At 35.5% G+C, this 20,139-nt stretch overlaps 3 protein-coding genes across 4 annotated transcripts; 1 reads left to right on the forward strand and 2 right to left on the reverse strand.

Annotated features, from left to right (window-relative positions):
* Nucleotides 1–1,149: 1,149 nt before the first annotated feature.
* LOC120265603 (protein pleiotropic regulatory locus 1-like) lies at nucleotides 1,150–8,811 on the reverse strand. Of its 2 annotated transcripts, none has more exons than XM_039273549.1 (18): nucleotides 8,642–8,811; nucleotides 8,531–8,555; nucleotides 7,820–7,940; nucleotides 7,473–7,554; nucleotides 7,288–7,353; nucleotides 6,575–6,659; nucleotides 5,811–5,903; nucleotides 5,526–5,589; nucleotides 5,331–5,416; nucleotides 5,147–5,248; nucleotides 4,949–5,032; nucleotides 4,351–4,411; nucleotides 4,178–4,244; nucleotides 4,010–4,087; nucleotides 2,142–2,206; nucleotides 1,898–1,975; nucleotides 1,569–1,796; nucleotides 1,150–1,399 (listed from the first exon to the last, which is right to left on the reverse strand). In XM_039273549.1, the coding sequence occupies exons 1-17, from the start codon at nucleotides 8,776–8,778 to the stop codon at nucleotides 1,624–1,626; spliced, it is 1,467 nt and encodes a 488-aa protein (XP_039129483.1). In that variant the 5' UTR covers nucleotides 8,779–8,811; the 3' UTR covers nucleotides 1,150–1,399; nucleotides 1,569–1,623. The 2 variants fall into 2 exon arrangements, with proteins under 2 accessions (XP_039129483.1, XP_039129482.1); XM_039273548.1 differs by having other exon boundaries at nucleotides 1,522–1,796.
* Nucleotides 8,812–9,113: 302 nt separating this feature from the next.
* On the forward strand, nucleotides 9,114–12,978 carry LOC120264256 (peter Pan-like protein). Its single transcript, XM_039272057.1, has 7 exons — nucleotides 9,114–9,193; nucleotides 9,280–9,462; nucleotides 10,097–10,327; nucleotides 10,472–10,564; nucleotides 10,670–10,857; nucleotides 11,975–12,168; nucleotides 12,640–12,978. Exons 1-7 carry the CDS (start codon nucleotides 9,176–9,178, stop codon nucleotides 12,696–12,698), a joined length of 966 nt encoding a protein of 321 aa, XP_039127991.1. The 5' UTR covers nucleotides 9,114–9,175; the 3' UTR covers nucleotides 12,699–12,978.
* An 889-nt stretch (nucleotides 12,979–13,867) lies between these two features.
* LOC120264739 (putative E3 ubiquitin-protein ligase LIN-1) lies at nucleotides 13,868–20,066 on the reverse strand. The gene is made up of 17 exons (XM_039272563.1): nucleotides 19,099–20,066; nucleotides 18,689–18,761; nucleotides 18,258–18,479; nucleotides 18,085–18,164; nucleotides 16,821–17,999; nucleotides 16,534–16,675; nucleotides 16,213–16,458; nucleotides 15,829–16,126; nucleotides 15,553–15,674; nucleotides 15,310–15,429; nucleotides 15,031–15,162; nucleotides 14,835–14,957; nucleotides 14,624–14,734; nucleotides 14,391–14,537; nucleotides 14,186–14,311; nucleotides 13,974–14,090; nucleotides 13,868–13,887 (listed from the first exon to the last, which is right to left on the reverse strand). Exons 1-17 carry the CDS (start codon nucleotides 19,743–19,745, stop codon nucleotides 13,870–13,872), a joined length of 3,903 nt encoding a protein of 1,300 aa, XP_039128497.1. The 5' UTR covers nucleotides 19,746–20,066; the 3' UTR covers nucleotides 13,868–13,869.
* Between the last annotated feature and the right edge of the window lie 73 nt (nucleotides 20,067–20,139).

A 20,139-nucleotide genomic window follows, 5' to 3' on the forward strand; every position in this document is an offset into this window, starting at 1 on the left:
TTTTGACACAATTTTGTTATTTGGGGGATCATTCAGGTAAACAAAACATAGTAAGGACCTTTAGATAATTAAACCTTGCCAAAAACTACAATAGGAGTAATCAAAAAAACATTCAGGACATGAACTACAATGACCTCTGAATCTCTTAAGACATTTTAATGTGCATTTTTGAAAGAAAACAAACAAGAAGATTCCACACATTTAGGTACATTGGGTACCACAGCAATTAAAGTATGGTTAGTTTTAAGTGGACTTCAAGCATGCAAAAAGTACTGGCCAATAGGCTATGGTCATTGTCCTGCACCCAACTATCATGCTAATAGTCAAGACTTTATGCCAAATCTCTTAAACTTCACACAACCCTCAGCAATTGGGTGGTTAAATGCTTAACCACCATGGTAATGTGCACTTTTGTGAGTGGTTTTAGAAAAAAACAGCAGCATAATGTTGTCTATCTAGAACAACTAATGTACAGCTGAGTTTGATAGGGAGGGGGAGGGAATGTCCTATGAACAGTTGAATTCTTACCAAACAAGGACCAAATGATTTATGATAGAAAAGATCAACACCAATCAAAGGAATTATTATAAGAAATAAATGCACATATGAGAATTTGATAATGAGATGACATCCATGTGACAATCTCTTCAAATTCAGGTTGATAATTATAATAGAACTCATCAGTGTTTTTCTTCTTTGCTAATGCTGTCAGTTCTATTGATGTCATTATACTCATGGGTGACAATCAAAAGTTAAAACATAATGATATGAACTCAAATGCATTAAAGAAGGAAACAAGGTAACAGTAAATCAAGAATTATATAATTATTAATGCTAACTCAAGTTAACAAGGACAGGATGCAAAAAGTCAAGCAATTTAAATATGAGAAGAAACAGGTAGAACGGGATATTTTAGCTAAATGTAAGTATAAAAATTTCAATAATATTGATCTAAAAGTCCAAATGAGTAAATGCAAGGTTGTCTGTATAGTGTATATACCTAAGTCAGATATGCACTTCAATGAAGATCAATATGTATGTGCACAGAATTGTTTATATCATGCATAGAAAAAGATAGGAAGTATGTTCTATGGTAACATGTTACAATTTAAGTTGTTATAAGCCTTACAAGTAGAATCATCATCATCATAAGAATATTAAACAGTTAACTGCATGCTTTCAATGCGGTAAACCATTTCAAACAGAACAAAGCTATTTCAAGGAAAATTAGTTAAATAAGAGATACAGAGATTTAATGCCAAAATGAAACAGCTTTCATTGTTTAATCTTCAGAAATAAGGCTTGTCAAATGCACTCACCACCAGACTAGCCTTTGCTTCAGTAGATCTTGTAGCATGTCTGCTGATAATCTCACTATATATTTTATGTTACAAGAGCCCTGAGTGATTGGAAAGAGGACATAATGAAAAGTCAAGGAGATGTAGTAACTAAAAGCAAATAAAGAGCCTTTATTGAAGTTTCTCTATAAGCTTAGGAAATTTTATTGTAAAAAAGGTATACCTTCAAAAGTAAGCAAGTCATTTAGCCACTTGCTTCACAGAAGTTACCTTGGATAAAAGGGTAGACCTCTTTTGAGAAAAGGAGGAATAATACTTTTATCTGTCAGTATCTTCGGAAATCTTTTGGAGGCTTGAAGTTGATTGGATGAGTTTCTGGGGTAGCTGTTGGATCTTCTTTCCACATCTTAATAGTTTTGTCAGCTTCACATGTCACAAGCCTAGAGCCACTTCTATCATATGAAAGGGCATAAATGCATGCTTCACTGTCCAGTGACCCTGAGAGAAATTATAGCATTGTTAACTATTAACTTGATTATCCTTCTAAGTATTCTAAGCAATGCCAAATCTGGACAAAAGTTTAATTAGTGCATTCTTACCAGGCTGGACAATGGTCTGGCCTTGCTGGAAATTATGGCCACTCTTCCAATCCCAGAACCACAAGCTCCCATTGTCACCTTCATGAGAAGGAACAGCTTTGTTAGCTATTAACTTATATGCGCAAACATTCTCAGCCAAATTAAAGTATGATTTGCAGAATGCTTAGAGTATATAATTCACAAGGCTAGCCACTTGACTAGTTCTATGGATCTGAATTGATTTAGCAGATGATTGCGTATTTACCTCCAGTGGCCAGGACACCATCCTCATTTACTGCCATTGAGTTTATTATTGTTTTCTGCTGGGACCTGTACAAAAAAATGTTCACATTGCAATTCTACATGCAAAAGTAATTATATTCACACAGGCTCAAACTATTTAAGAAACCAGATTTAGTAGGCAATGTACCAGAGACATTTCCAAAATTCATTATTTAAGCCTAAACATGAAAAACTGCATAAAAACAACAATAAAAGTAACTGGGTGATATAAACCTAATTAGACCAACAGTTCATGCCTTCTACATGTTCCCATTCTTTGGCCTACTTCTCCTACAGCCTCCTTAAAGGTCAAAACCCATTATACCATTGAGAAATTCAGCTGCAAAGCAACAAAATTCTCCTCTTTGTATTTGCTTAGGTAAGATGCTTTGATATTACAAAACAACAATGTCCTAGCGGATTAGAATAATTAGTGGACTAATAATGAATTATAAATCACAAAAGTTCATGGAAATAACACGAAACTAACAATCTAACCATTCGGGTATGTACCCAATCAGGGAAAAAAAATTGCCCTACATTAAGCCTGAGTGATGCACAGCTTAATTAGTTGGTTTATAATGCAATTAACCCATGACTGCATGTAACTTGGGAATTTTTGGCAGGCCACATCTCCAATGCCATTGCCAAATTGAAGAATCAACTAATAGAACACCCCATTTTCTATTGCATACTATGTGTGGCAGTCATCCATTGCTGGTATCCCATAGAAGGTACACCTAAAGTAACAAGGCCTCAGATTTACCTTTATGGTATTAACACAAGCAGGCACAATGATAGTTATTATTTTCCCTACTTGATCCCTGTTATCCTTGTAATTACATTGCTTCAGTAGCAGGAAAGAGCAGGTGCTGAAGATTTTAAATACAGAATCAAAATTCTGAACATACTGTGGTTCTGCATACCATGCCTAACTGTTGATATATAAGCTTGAGTAGCTTATGAATGATGAATGATTGTTAATGTCACTCCCTACTTCAATGTATCATTAAATTCTTTTCATTCAAGAAAAGATAATAGATTATGAGAGTAGTCACATAGCGCACCAAAACATGTATATATATACTGCAAAAGGCAGTCACAAAAAAATCATGATCATCTCAAAATAGAGTTTATGCTTTACTGGGATAAGGATTCATAAAAATGCCAATATTTATCGAACCTACACCAAGAATCCAAGTTCATAATTATGTCCTTGAAAAAGAAATATCATCATCCTATCACTGAAGTACGAAAAGTTGAGAATGAGTCATATTTATAAAATTACAAATGCCTTAACGAAACCCAAACAAATTCAAGAAATATGTCAGTATGTTAAACTCATCATGGTATTTTCTCGTTAAAGGCCCTCAGTTAACAGTTTGCCTGTTGCCATGTGGGGTAAATGCGATTGTCAGAGCAAGTTCATCCATTGAGTTACTTGTAATTCATTTTACCATATTTATGATTTTCTACTCTCCTGATCTTATTGATATATAAATAGCAAACATGGAAATTGAAGAGATGATGTTGTGCAATGTACAGATTAGCATAAATGTTTTGTGCTTCTGCAGCAAAATATCAAGAAGAAATGATCAAAAATGAAAAGTTGGGTGAAATTTTCTTTTTAAAACTTCATGCCAAGCCAGCAGAACATTTAGTTATCGGAGCATCAAGCAGCTGTAACTGTTGAAAGTCTCTTGATTCAGAAGTGTGGAATCAAGGATATATTAGGTTTGAAACTCCCAGGTTCCAGACACAGAGATCTCGCCTAAGTTTTATATGAACTCATACAAATTCAAGCAACGGACAAAAAAGGAAGAGTAATAATATGCATCAGTTAACACTCACAGCATATTGTGCAAAAATTCCCCTTTTGGAAGGTTGAATTTCTTTATGTTGTCTGCCGATGCTGATGCAAAAGTTTGCCTGGCAAAAGAGAAGACAACAAGTAAATACAATTTAATATATCAATGGCCATTAAATGAAACATTTATCCACAAAATTTGGGAAACACACTCTTTGGGATGCAATGCCATAGCACGGACAGATTTCTTGTGATGGGTGAGAGTTGCCATGGTCTTTCCTGTGAAAAGGTAACATTCCCATCTTCAGATGACATGGAGAACAGTACGAAGGATAAAGGTGAAAAATAAGCATTGACAAGTAGTTAAAGGGAAACAAATAATCACCAGCCACAAGATCCCAAAATTTAATTGTTGTGTCATGAGAGCCAGTTACAACCTGTGGATCCTGAAAAAAGGCATTTGGAGTTTCACATACAAGAGAAGTCAAATTTTATGTCATATTTCCTGAAGACCAAGAGACATCTTACAAAAATAAAAAATATTTTTAAAAAATTATAACATTAATTAAAATTAAAGATATACAATAAAATCTTTCTGAAATTAAATGAATTTTCTTAAAAACCTTATTTTTAAAGGTTTAGCATAGAAACCAAATGTCAGAAAAGGGGTTGCTTTTGCCCTGAACTGAAATCAAAACCAAAATTTAAAATCATAAATCTACAAGACTCAGCCCATCAAGGTGGGCACATGTCTACATATCATAGCTGCCATAAGACCAAACATGCAACCACATTTAATAAAATAATTGGATATACAATCGACCGATCAGATTACACGGATATGCTTTAACCAATCTCGATTTAATATCACCTATTTAGTTCATATTGTATAATTACATATAATGATGTTGGGTTTAAAAACATTAATTTTGAAGCTAACATAATAAAAAAATATGTTCCTCACGAGAAAGAAGTTTGCATACCGTAGGTCGTGCAAAAACTGAACAAACAGTGTTATCATGCCCAGATAAAGCACAAACCATTGCCTTAGTACGAATATCCCATACCTGTCAATAGCATCAGAGAAACAATATTGAGATCATTGTTCAATTTACTCCATCACTTTCAGAATATAGAAGGATTCCCAGAAAAGATATAAGGTGTGAAAACAAATTTCATACCCGGCATACAGAATCCCGACCTCCAGTCAATAAAACATCAATAGTTGGATGAAGAGCTAAACAATACACACCACTAAGATGCCCATGATAAGATCTAACCACCTTCAATCGACAGCAAAAGGGAACATCAAAAAATGTAAATTAAGGGTCTAGCCTATGGAAAAAACAAATAACAGCACCAAACCTTATTCTGTTCAAGATCCCAACATTTTACTTGTTTGTCATCACCAGCAGAAAATAGATACGTGTGTCGTTCACTCACGGCAAGACCTAGAATCACATAAGAAGTTCGTAATATTTCTAGCAAATTTATAAAAGAAATGGTATAAACAAATTTCAAACCAATACGAAACTTTGTTTCATGAAAATCAAAACTAACCGCGAATTTGTTCTATATGCCCAGTCAATGTGAGCTTTAATTTCCCAGATGCAACATCCCATATCTACAAGATTTCAAAATAATAATAACAAGAATACTGGATCAACAGAAAATGACATTAAAAAATTCAAACAATATTTAATAGGTATACAATAGCCAGAAATGAGCAAATTAGAGTCAAAAATCATTTGACATAAAACAATCAATCACGCATATTATATCATTAGTAAAAAACACACACGAGAATTTTATTCCTTAATAATCAGCAAAGGGGTACCCACAAACCTTTATTGTTCGATCTGCAGACCCAGTACAAAACCATTCATTACTAGGATCAAATGCAATGGACCTCACCCATCCCAAGTGCCCACTTATGACCTGCACCATTTAACTGATTACAAAAAGAGCAAAAACCATAGAGAAAAGTAAATTTATGTAGGCAAACAGATAAAAATTTCAGCACAAGTGACACCAGAACATACTACAATTTCATAGGATATAGAATATCTTTAGGTTATGTTTGGTGGTGGCCCTGGTGGGGATCACCTGGGGCAATCCAATCCAAGGTTCCTTAATTATTTAAATAAATATATTTAATAATTAATTTAAAAATTTATTAATATTAACAAACAACTAGCATGCACATGTGTGACAAAAACATACTTATACATGTAGCTTATTAGAAAGCTTAAAAAAACCAATTACAACAAACTAATACAACAACTCAGAAATAAACTAAAACAATGTTACCTCACTAGAGTGAAAAATAATAGCATTAGTATTTAATCAACATATTGACCTCCCAGAATGAACCTTTACAGTTCTACCACATGTAATGCAAATCTTTCATATAGCACAAATGGCTCCCTAATTTGACATAATGATGAACCTACATTACTGTGGTAGATAAACTTCAATGAAGTATATATCATAGGTTTTTTATCCTCATTAAAACTCATTATAATTGGAGCAGCCAAAAACACAAATGACACAGATCAACCTAATGAAGTATACGTATTACCACAAAAGGCAACAAAAGAATACTGTACCCGGTAGTTCTTCCATGGAGGGTGCCATGCAGGACGTGGCCATCTACTTGGAATCCTTTCCATCAAAGCTGATGTTGAGTATGGCCTACAAGACAGAACTTGTTAGATAACTTCTCTCTGATTTTGTTTTCTCAGTTTTTCAAATCTGCAGGTGAAAAGTTCACCAAAATCCAAGCAGCTATGAATAGCATACTCTATTTTTCAATGATAAAAAGCATATTCTACTACAATTAAGTATCAGATTCTATGTCCATAGAGACACCAGGTCAACCTTAGAAAATTTGGGATAGCTCCATGAAAACCAATATAGTGCTTCCGTTTGTATAAAGTGACACTTAGAAGATTGAATTGGAGTGAGCGTAACACAAAGAAAAAGATAATTGATTAATACCTATGGTCTCATCGATAAGGAGGATACTTCAAAGAATAAAGGATTTTATGTGATTATCAAGATTATACATAAATTTCACATGATACTCCGCAATAAATCAGGAATTACTCCAATTACGGGCAAATAAGACGGTTAGCAAACACAAAAGAAAAGAATATTTTCCTGGTGCAACTGGCCCATCCCGACGGACAACATTGTTGTGTTAAAGATCGTAATACCAGAAGAATCATTACCGCAGGGCTTAGAGGGAGAGGTCATATTGCAATGAAAAGAAAGTCAATTCATGCATCTTAAGTGAACCTTAGTAAAAAAGGGTTTGTACCTTTCAGAGGAGCCAGGGATTGACACAATTGCTCCTGGCACGTTCCTGCTTGGAACACCAGCATCACTAAAGGGAAAAGCATGGCATTGATCCACCAGTGCCAAGTAAATAACAAATGTCAAACTGGGATAAGTTCAGAAATAACAAATTTTGTTATACAAATGTAGTGGAAACAGAGAACATACTATCCTTTTGGTGGCAAAGTTGGACCAGCAATGATAGCACTTTCATTCCTATCTTTCTGAGTATCTCTAGAAGTCTGATCACCTAAAAAAACAATTTCAAGTGAACGCATGAGAAAAATTGATCAACAGCAGCAATATAAAGCATATAAAAGTGTGTTCACAAAGTGCAATCTAATGGCAACTATTCTTGCTCAAACAAAAGGCAATGAGAAAAAAAGCGACATAACCCAGCACAATGAGTCTAACCTTGATTCCATCAAAGAAAGCATCAAAGAGTCAATAAAGATCGACTCAATTGTCTAGACATGCATCTTTAATGTCGTTATCAGCAATGTTTGAAGATATACCTGTAAGAGCCAATTCCAAGGAGTTTGAGGGTTGATCCCCTTGGTTCTGAGCTGCTCCACCACCATTAGCACGAGCTTCATCACCCACTAAATCCTTTACCAACCCATACTCAGCATTGATCTTCAAGAATCATACCCACAACAGCAAAACACATAAGAAAAATAGAGCAAATAGAGAGAGAACAACCAAAAAAAAAAAACTCCTAACATCATCTAACATGCACTTACTAACAATAGCATTGACACTACAAAGATATATTTATATAATTGCTGAACTCCAGAGCATTAAAAAAAATTATAGAGATATTTGAGAAAACATTTGAGAGTTCACTAATAGGGCATTTCAAAATAAATTAATAACATTCATAGGGAAAACTCTAACTGGGAATCAATTGCTCATTAAATCAAGATTAGTAAACTAAAATTTGACATAAAACGGAACAGAGTCGTCAAGAATCATACCCATAACAGCAAAACACATAACAACATCTAAAATGCACTCACTTGAATTAGATTCTTAGCAATACAATGAAAACAAGCATCTGATTGAGAGATATATGAGAAAACATTTGTTATTTTAATTAATAATGAATTTTGATAATGTAACAAACTACATCCAGAAGCTGAACTCAAACTCCAAAACAAACGCTCACCAAATCAAGAAACTAAACTAAAGTCCAACATAAAAAAAAGGGGGCAGAGAGAAAGCACCTTGAAGCTAATCCGAATATGCTTGCTGCGAGATAAGCAAAAGAAGAACAAGATCAGCGCTTCAAACAGACGATTCTCGAAAAATAACACATAAGGGTTAGGGTTTCCGACCTCTGGGCGTCGGGGGGCGGGTGATGACCACGGGATGGGGAGAAGAGGTCGAGAGAGCGCTTGAGAGACTTGAAGCTCAGCTTCTTCAGCGATTGCGGCTCCACTGGCTCTCTGGCCACCGCCGTCGAGCCCTCCATCGTCTTCCCTCTCTCTCTCTCTCTCTCTCTCTCAGAGAGAGCTTTCAGTATTTGAAACACACGACAGCGAGGACTTAACGGATTTAGATCTTAACGGATTCGGGTAAGATCCAAATGGATCCAAAAGTAATGAAAATGCTTAAATTATACATAAATAATTTATTCTATAATTTATTTTATTTTTATATTTGTTTGCGTATAAATGGCCCTGTTACAATATATTTTTTTTTATTAAAAAGAAAAAGTTTTGATGCGTATCTCGGATTCGGGTATGAATTAAGCGGATCTAGTATTTATTAAATCCGACCCGTTAAATTACTAGGGTTAGGGTTTATGAAAAAGGAAGGCTCCAACCCTCTCTTTATAACGCGCTTCAGAGAACGCTTGAGGTTCATCAATGGCGCGCTTCAGGAACGTAAGTCTCCATTGCTTCGATTTCCACCCTATTTTCGTTGATTTTCGTTGATTTTCTCTGATTCTCGTGCTGTTTGTGATGCGAAGAAGAGGGGAAGGGCGCCGGCGAAGTCGCCGGGGATGAAGAAGCCGCCGGGCGTGAACCAAGTGACGGGGGAGAAGGTGCCCAAAAGCATCGTCTTTGGGAGGGGGAAGTTGCCGGGTCATTTGAAGCAGCTTGAACACGATCTTCGCAAACTCATGCTTCCTCATACCGCGTTGAAATTAAAGGTCTCCTTCAAATAATTCATATCCATTTTGATGCTATGTTGTCTCTAATTGGATTTGCAACTATTTCTCTTCTTTCTTTGTTGAATTTTTATTTCTCTGATTATTCTTTAGCTTCTATGAATGGTTTTTTTTCTTACTAAATGGAATTGTTGACCAAAGTAGTTTCAGAAATTTTAGTTTGCATGACAGTGATCTAGCAAGATTTTTGACATGTTTGCTTTATGCTCATTGTGTTCTAACAAAAGTTTAAACCACTAGCTGCTAGCTGTCTAACATGGCAACCCTTTTTTTTTTCTTATCTGGGCTTGGGACCGGCAATGGCAGAGTTCGTCCGCTAACAAAAGTTTATCTAGTCTTTGCTTTCGATAGAGTAACATGCAAGGGAAGGGAAGGACTTAGGTAGCCGCCTCCAAATAGTTGGAACTAATAGTTTGTTGTTGTTGTCATAATAAGTCAAAGCATATGTCACACGGGAACTATCATGGTTATTGCTTATTTGCATGATAAAGATAAACACATCGGTTTTAGTGTTCTACATTTGAAAATCAGTAAAGAATCTAGAAGATTGTATTTATTTCCTACTTTTTATTTGAGGGGGAATTCTGACTAACTAATCTCTCAACTTACACTGCAGGAAAAGAAACGAAATAATCTCAAGGACTTCTTAAACATTGCAGGGCCTATGGGTGTTACGCATTTTCTTATATTGTCAAATCCAAAGAGCATACCACATCTACGTGTTGCGAGGACTCCTCAAGGCCCAACCCTTACCTTTGAAGTATGTGAATATGCACTTGCTGCTGATGTGGCTCGATCACAGGCTCATCCACGGTGTCCTCAAGGATTATTCCAAAATTCTCCCTTGGTACAGTTCTAATACTAAATATGATAAAATGCCATTGCATATACAGTGATATTGTATATGGTATTCTTTCCTGTCTTTTAGACTGTAGGGTTTTTTGGATACCTGATTTCCATCATTGCTGAGATTATTCTTAATTTTGGGCAGATTGTTCTCTCTGGTTTTGGAAATGGGGCTAAACACCTGAAGCTCACAACCATTATGTTTCAGAACATCTTTCCCGCCATTGATATCAATACTGTAAGTGAACTTTTTTCTCTCCTGACTTCCAACATTTTTAGTTGTCTGATGTACTTATATTTACAATAAAATTTAATATGATTCTTCACTTTTCTTGAGTTGCAGGTCAAGCTTTCATCATGCCAGAGGATTGTATTGCTAAATTATAACAGTGAAACAAAACTTATTGATTTTCGGCATTATTCCATCAGACTACAACCTGTAGGGGTCTCCCGTAGGATTAGAAAATTTGTGCAAAATCATCAGGTGCCAAACTTGAGGAATCTCAAAGATGTGAGCGACTTTGTTACCAAGTAAGAACTATCTCATTATTTTATGACTTTGATTGATGCAATGTAGAATTCTTTACATGACAAGCTATTGACCAGTGCTCAGAATTTTAACCTTTTGTTCTTATTGTTGTTCATAAATTCGTAAAGCGACTTTTAAGATGTAAATTGTGTGAATGGTCTAAATATATCCAATGTGATTTCTGGATCAAGCAAGTGCTCAAACTGGGACTGAGTGTGGTTGCTTCTATTAAAGAGGAGGCTGTTCATAAATTTTAAATGGAACGCTGAGGATTTAAGAACTATAACAACAATTGATTAGTGTGACGTATGAATTCTTGAATTAAATTTCCCTTCAGTATTTTACTTGAGATAGGTCAATGTGTGTGACATAGGCCCCTTGTTTCATCATATTTCAGGTAATTTTTCATTGCTTTTTTAGAGCTTCTGGCACAATAAGTGACACCATAGAATGAGAAAATAATGCCCTAATAATTCCACTAAATGTGGTAGTGTAGCAGCTGCATACTATTGGAAAGGTTAAAAACAGTGAGTGGTGCTAAAGGTAACCAGTGTCAACTTCTCCATATTGGCTCAGCTTTTGCTGGAAAGGTCTCAAAGAGAGGCAAGGAAATGTAATATATGCTGATTAATATATGTGCTACAAGTGAAATGCTTACTGACCCATATGATGAGTCTGAGCTAAATATTTATATTGGAATGGTGGGAGGAGGAGTGCAGAGGAATGACTAATAAGTAAAATCAGCTGCTTACTCAACCTTGCCATGACATCTTTATGTTTTTGAGATGGATAAACAGCAAATTTCCTGACCAATATTAGTGCTTCTTTAATTGTTAGAAAACTCTTTGAGATTTGCCAATGCCTCATAATTTGAGAAACAATTCTCAGGAGATGCTGGATTTTATTTTTGTTTTAGTAATTTATACAATCTTGCAAACAACAGTAGTTGTATATATTGAACACACCTATAATGAACATACATCTTCCATTATGGCCTGTTTTCCCACAAAAGTCATTTAATATGAGCATTGGATACATTATTTACTCAATAAGCTTAATATCATTAGTATAGAATTGATGATTCTGCCTTGCTTATCTTCCATTTTATCCTCTCATAAGGGCTGGTTATGGCTCGGAAAGTGAAGCTGATGAAGAAGCAGCAACTGTAAATTTGGTTAGTGACCTTAGTAGAGTAAACCGTGCTTCTACAAAAAGTGCTGTCAAACTTCAAGAGATTGGACCTAGAATGACACTCCGATTGGTTAAAGTTGAGGAAGGCCTCTGTTCTGGAAGTGTAATTTTCTCTGAATACGGTGAGTATATGCTTATATTTCTTTTCTTTACATAGACTCTAATGATTTATCTTTCTATTTCATTGCAAGTATGTGCCCCTTCACATTACATGTTTCTTTAGCCGCAGCCATAGCTATGCTAGAAATCACTGTTTTTAATCAGAATTAGCTAGAAATCACTTGCATAGGTTTTTCTTCGAATACTATTGTTAATTTTATGGGCCCAGAGCAGATAGCTATGCTCCCCAGTTTCTTTTGGTAATACATTTTGGATTGTCGCTGTCTACTTCTGCTTCACAATCATATTCCTCAAAAATCTTCTCTATGATTTTAAGCTGGACAAAATTTTCTTCACCCAAATGCGACTTATTGTGCAAATAGTTGTAATGCTTGACAAGCATAATATATGTCAAACTTATTCTAGTAGTTCTCCCTTCTTGAATTGTGGCAATTTCAAATCCTCTTATTTCCACCATTATTCTTCGTCACTAGGAAAAGAAGCCATTGCAGAAGAGGCTCAAGGAGCAAGCGACGAAGAAACTGAAGATTAAGTTTTCACTATCTTGATTCAGAGTTCAAAAGCAGAACCCCATGCCGAAGAATATCACTGCAGGAGTGATTATGTGGTTACTCCATGCGGGCATTCGATTTGCTGCTATTAGAATGGCTTGAACATCCCTTTGATTATTGTGTTAATTTAAGTTGTTCGATTAGAGTTTTTCACTGTGTGTTTTCACCCTTTACAGTAAGAGCTATTTTTTGTCTGAGGAGTTTATTGGTTACTTACAGCAGTGAAAATGGTTCCTAATGAATGTAGGAGTTGATGTCTAATTATTTTGTATGGATGTGCTTTGGTTTACACTGAGGTGCATTTTCATACATGCAAATTTTGGGATTTACAAAGATTGGCACTTGAAATGTATTTACCATTTATTCTTGTTCTTATTATTTCCCCCTCCTATGGTTATGTTTACCATTTTCACAGAGTATCAACAAGAAACCTCTCCACTTGCAGATATAAAATTTATTTATTTTTTAAAAATAAGAATAAGCTAGATAATTATCAAAATAATAATAATAATAATAATAATAATAATGCCTTGGTTTTTAACCTAAATGTCTAATTATTTATTTATTTGTTAAGAAAAGAACTCTCATTATTTAGTACCTCAAAATAAACTGGAGATCTAAATGATTATGTATTTACTTGGTAGTATTCCATCCTAAATTTAATTCAATTCTTTCCATTATTGATAATATATAGTTTAAGCATTCAATCATAGTTTCAGTCAGAATTAATGCATTATCAAATGCTTTCTTTGATTTAGTTTTATAATTTCTGCATTTCATGTTTAGAGATCCATGCATATGGTTGTGCAAGTCCATGAACTGCAAATACTAAAAAATAAAACTAATTTAATGCTCTACAATGAATAATAGCATTCAAAGCATTTGTGGAAATTTCCCTTAAAATCAAATAACTTGACAACATGTTTACAAATTTTGTTACTGAATTTAATTTCTATAGATCATATGCAGTAATGTGCTCATTGAACTAAACAAACAAACAATGGAGGAAGCTATTTATACACAATGAAGAAAATTTCTTTCTTCAAGATTTATTTTTCTGATAGTTGAGCAAATGAACAAGATTATATCTTCGATTAGATCTTCGAGCTTCTGTACATCAACATTTACCGGCAGTCTAAATTTAGTTTTCCTTCAGAGAGGGATCCATCCCTGTCGATGAAACCAAATTCATGTTACAACAAGTGCATGAACTCTTTTTAAAGTTGTGAATGAAAAAGATTTAGTGGTTTATATACCTTGATCAGTCCAGATTCTGTACCGCATAGAACAATGTCATTCGCCGTGATGAGGCATGTTATCTTGCTACCTGCTGATAATCTGCTCACCTTTTGCTGCCTTTCTCTCAACCATATCTATTTTTTCATATGATCCGACTTAATTAGTGCCAAAGCCGAATACGAAAACTTTCGATTGTATAAACTTGAAGAAGCTTAGAAGTAGTAGTAACCTGAATTATAGTCGGAGATGAGTTGCAATTCAAGTAAATGAAATCCTCCACCACTGCCATTGCTTGCACACTTGTTCCTCTTCCGGTCGCTATTGAGATCTGGGGTTTGCTCCGCCGCCTCCATTCCTGCATTTTTATATGCTGAGTATATATATACTGTTTTCATGAATTTATTTGATGCGACGCTATCGTCTTTTATTCATACCTTGATGCTAGATCCTTCGACATTTGAACCTGCACAGTAAATCCAATCTTTGTACACAAGAACTGAAGTTATTGGCTTATTTAGCATCCTCCAGCTGTTTGTTGGTGGTCTGATCTCTGTTTTATGGTTTTCCTTTATGTCCAATTCCTGCAAACAAAACTCCGAAAAATCTCAGCAATTCTAGAACACAAACCTTTTCTATATACAATTGTCTGAACTTGAAAGAAACTAACCTGCATGCTAGAATCAGCACAACCCAAGTAAACTCTGCTTTGAGCCACTGTTAGACACTTCAGATGCTTGTTCTTGCAAAAAGTTTGAATGTTTTTCGACAGATATTTCACCTGTAATACAGTGCTTTGGAATGTGATCTTTGTAGATTTTTTTCATCTATTTTTATTCTTAATTTTGATCTTTTTGGTCTTTATTAGCTCCTTTTCTTACCTTGAGACCACTTCTCTGTGTAATTATAAGAATTTTTTCGCCCATTGTATCCACCTTTAGTACTGATTCCTTCATCTCCATGACTTCAATGCATTCAAATTTCTTTTGTACCATTTGCCAAACCTGTAGAACAAAATTGTGTTTCAGCTTACTTTTTCCGACAAACTTGAGCCTGAGCTGAAGCTAAGGTAATTACCCTGACAGTCTTGTCGGACGATCCACTTAAAAGCCGGTCTCCTTGTTCGAAAAGTGCAAAACAAGTAACCGGTTTTTTGTGTTCTTTGATCTCACATACAAGAGTTGCTCTTTGCCCCTTAATGTCCCAAGCCTGTTTCAATGATAAATAACACATGTCAATAATATTAAGCTTTCGACAACAAATGATCACGCATTTCTTCTGTCCATTTGCTTCTATTGTTTATGTTATCGAAGTTTATATCTAAAATTGAACATTGAATTCAAGTAAATGGAATACCTTAATAGTGCCATCTGAGTAACCAGCACAAAGAAGTCCCTTGTAGAAAATAAGAGCAGTTGATGCAATGTTGCTGACATTTCCTATCTCCAAAATTTGTGTATGTACACATGATACACGCTGCAGTTGTGTAATTTTAGAATATCAAAATAAGAGCAATTCAAATATTATCTATGTGCTGTTGTTTGGTGCCGAAAGTATCTATATGCCTCTAGAATTTAATGACGTTACGGAAAAACTCACCGATTTGGTTGGCAGAAAAAAATCAGTTACTTTCAGTAATTCTTCAGCCATCCAGGTGATACCGGAAAGTCGTCTAAGTGATTCCCTTGAACCCTCAGAAAAGTTCATTAGTTTCTGCTTACCTGAAAATTAAAGAAATCCATGAAAGATTACAAAGTATCATGAAATCACCAACATGTTGTAAAAAATAATAATAATAATAATAGTACATTTGTGAACACATGCAAGCATTACTATCATTCCATCATTTAAAGAGGCATGAACTTACTGCTTTACCTTTGCCGAAAGTGTAGTTATAGACACATAGGCATGCTAGAACTCGCTCATCAAGCTCCGAACCAGGATGAAGAAAATGTGCCACTTTGTTCAATAAAATCTCACAAGCAGAATACCGGATACTACTCGGACCATTAACTGCCATTTCACTTCCAAGCCATGCAATAGTTATGAGACAGTCATGCGAAACACTTCTCGTCTTGCTGTTGATTCCCTTTGCCAAAGTATTAAAGACAGAATTGCCTATTTTGATCACACCTCTTGCCACCTTTCCATTCCATGCATCTAATTCACTGTCCTGTACCATATCAGATGAAATTTTCAATTTGATTATTTTCTATTTAATCATAAGATAGATTTCGATATTTTTCGATTATCACTAACCTGTAGACAGGGATCTAACCAGTCAACACTTCTGATCATGTTCCTCTGGTATACAGATGTTAAGCCTGCTTTCCTTACTAACCATGCTGCTGTGTATGGTTCACCTGTCCATGCATGAGTACCTCCAAGATTTGAAAGAATAGATGCTGCAAGTGCCTGTGCACTGGAGTTCTCTTCAGATCCAACTGCTTTTAGTATGACCTCCATTGCCTCTTCTTTAAATTCACTTTTCCTGCTATTTTGACCCTGTTGAACATTGTCATATTCTTCATAAGCAGTTTTAAGATTGAAAATATTTTTTTTCTGAAGTATATAGTTTACCAGCATGTCTAGTTGAAGCAGAAGATTTGCTGCTAAGAGTTGATGTTCTATTTTGTCTTGTTTTATGCATGTATTTAACGCTTGCGTAATTTTAATCATCTCATGTTGTTGTATCTGTTGCAGCAGTTGAATTGCCGATGACCTGTTGTACACAGAGAGGTAAAATTTAGCTACTTGCTTGATGAATCTTCTGAAAAAAAAAAATTTGCATAATTTTTCTTTTTTACTTCAGTTTTAGCCTTGAAGTGAAAAAGATAAATTTTCCTGAAAAGAAATATCATTTATACCTTGGCATGTGAAGGATCTCATGAAAATATTCAAGTGCTGCAAATTTCCCTCGCTTTTCATTGATGCTGAGGAGATGAAGAAAAGGATCTAAAGCCGGAATTTGTGACAAATACTTTCTGCAATTCCCACTGGTACGCATACACTTCACAAGAATTCCTGCTAATGCTACAACTTCTTCTAAATTCTTGTTCATTGCAACATTCACGAGTTTTGCGACAATCCGAGGCGAGCTGATCAGAGCCAAGTGCATGTTATTAGTCACATAGTCAAATGAAGTTACTAAAATTTCAATGATAGCGATCGAAGCCGAGGTTGGTGTCAATGGAAGAAATGCAGAACCCTCTTTCTGATTGTTCAAGTTGCAAGCAACATCCACAAGTTGTGGGAGAAGTTCTAAACTTTTTATCTCCAAAGGTGATGGATGCAGCAAATAGATCAGTATAACAGCCTCAGGTATGTTTTTCTTTAGAGCACAAGCGAAATCACGCAAATGTTGATCTTTTTTCCTGATTTCCTCAATGATAGTTTTGTCTTCAGAAATCAAATACAAGAGTGTGGAAACCGATGCTCGTATAAGATTTTCTCTTTTGGATGCTGAAATGATCTCTAATAATTGGTGAAGTATCACATGCTTCAGTGATGTGTAATTTACCTCTGACTTGTTATTCAGCATTTCCCACACAGCCAAGACTTCGAGGCCAGCATCTTCGCTTTTGCCTCGACCTTCTGAGAAGCATAGCATTTCCACTGCCTTCTCAAATCTTCCTAGAAGTTGTATTCGAGTATCCTTCTCATAATTTGAGCTTTCCTCACTCCAATCTTTATCACTGTTTGACAAGTTCAATCTTTTCTTTGTGAAGTTTCCTCGCTGAACAAATTCTGGTATGCTGCATTTCTTCAGAAACTTCGACGGAAAATTACTGAAACATCGTATTTCACGTGTCGGTGATCTCGCTGAGGGTACCCAATCTTCAAAATTGCATTTGGAGAAGTGATGAGACTCAACATCTCTTAAGCTCAACATTGGCAAACATAGTTTGTCTAGTGAACTTTGTGATTTTCTTGATGGTAATAAACTAGCATTCACTTCATTGACTTCATGATTGTTTAGATATGTAGACATTTCGGCCATGCATTTATCCGAATAATCTACAGATGAGCTTTGGTCTATAAAATCACTATACACACACCAAAAGCAAAAAAATTAGTACACATAGTAACCATTTCAATTTGTTTTGCAATCAAATAGTTCATGATAAATACCGATCATCAAGTTTAGGTGCAAAGGCATTTGAATTTGCTGACATGACCTCGGCCGGGCTCCCTTCATTTTGCAATTGTTCCTGATTCAGTATCGAATCGAATTCATTACTTCAGTACTAAAATCATTTCCGTGTTGTGATGCTTATGGTAAATTACATTGTGTTACCTCAGAATCTGTTGCTTCCGTAGTATCGATATTGGAGTAAAAGGGAGCCGGATGTATCAGATTGTGAATCTTCGAGCATTTCTTGGAGTCGTCTCATGTCGAAAGCTTCCTTGACATCCAGATGATGACTTCCATTGAAATTTTTCATAAGGTCTCTTCGGTCCTCCATTTCGGTAAAACTCTCTCTTTTGATGTATTCCTGAAGTTCAAGTTGGTAGACCATTTTAGCCTGTGAAATGACAAATATAATGAAAGTTACATGGTGCTGCCATCATTGTGTTTCTTATGCACAATTGAAGGAAAAAAAGAGAAGAGTGAACAATCACCAATTATGACATCGATACACGAAAATTGAGCTTCTAAATATACATACTTTCACTCGTTAGATCAACGAAAACATCGTTATTTTTTCAAATGAAAGACAAAGTTTTCACTTACATCATGAGAAACTGACTGGTTCAATGTTCCCTTAACAGACTCAGAATTCCCAGTGATCATGAAATTTCTGGAGCTGTCAATGCAAAGTGAAGAAGGATGAGATTGCATGGAAACTGTAAGCTTTTAAAGCATCCAAATTTCATCATCTTTAGTTGTCACATATAAAATATATACAACACTAAACATGCTTGCTTTTTATTGCCAGTAAGACAGGTAGAAATTTCACAGGAATCTTGGCACCATTAGAACTTTTTCAGCAAAAAAGCTAAGAAACTTTTGCTTTTAAAAGTTTATCAGTAAGCATGCTCAACTTTTAAGCATGTAGTAGTGCTCATCCTCTTCATCCATGACACACTCAAATGTTTTCTATATTTTCTTGAAAAGAATGAGAAGAACACTGTAATTAATACCTTTCCGGCAATTCACCATAAGAAACCACCTGGTAGTACATCAACCAATCTTTGTATCTTCTTGCTTGAAGTCTTGCAGCTTCATCAATGGCTTCAGCATTGCCTCGATAAGTTATCGAACCGAAAAAAGCTTCCCATGAATCAAGCTCAAGCTCTGTTCTTACCCATTGAGCAGAAACCAAGAAGCACTGAAGGAAGTGAATTGTCATTTGCCATTGATCACCTCTGAGCTTCCTAACAAGTGAGAGATAGAAATATGAACAACATATTATGTACTGATTCGAAACTCCGGCAGTGCTACCGTTTTCTTCTAACAAAGCCGGTATCTGCAACATCTTCTCCGACTCAACCAGACGATGATTCTTTTCATCTAAACATTCAGATTGAATAGCAATTTCAATGTTTTCTACACCCCAGTAAAGGTTAGAAAGAACAGAGTGTTCAGAGAATTCAAAGTAGTTGTGATTCTCAATGCTGAGTTTAGCACTGCACTTGAGTTGCAGTGATTTCCTGGCAATAGAATCAGAAAGGAAGTTGACAATATGATGGTCTACAACTGTTATCAATTTGTGAATGGATTCAAGGTCTAGTTTTTGGTGGAGATGAAGTGGAGTTGGAGATTGTTGTGGATTGGAAACTGAAGCCATGCTTTCTTGGATTTCTTCTTCAACTTGTAATAGATTTATAAGTTGTAAAGCATGTATTTCTTGAAAAACAGAGAGTATAACAAGAACTACAACAACAACAACAACTTAGAAAAAGAAGACATGGTTATGAAAGTTGGAAAAGAGAAAGAGGTTGAATGAAGACATGAGTTGAAGAGAGATAGAAGATAAGATGAGGTTGTGTTTGAAGGAGTAGGAAGAGATGAAGATGGAGATGAAGATGAAGAAGATGATAGTGAAGACATGATGGAAGTTTCGCTCGTGAATGGGGGAGGAGGACAAAATCCAGAGGAAAGAGTGGTCCTGAGCAAAGGACAAGACTGTGACCGTTGTTGCCTTAGTGCATTTTTCTTCTCTCCCTTCCTAAATGTAATAA

The sequence above is a fragment of the Dioscorea cayenensis genome, chromosome 7, assembly GCF_009730915.1.
Source record: "Dioscorea cayenensis subsp. rotundata cultivar TDr96_F1 chromosome 7, TDr96_F1_v2_PseudoChromosome.rev07_lg8_w22 25.fasta, whole genome shotgun sequence".
Classification (NCBI taxonomy): domain Eukaryota; kingdom Viridiplantae; phylum Streptophyta; class Magnoliopsida; order Dioscoreales; family Dioscoreaceae; genus Dioscorea; species Dioscorea cayenensis.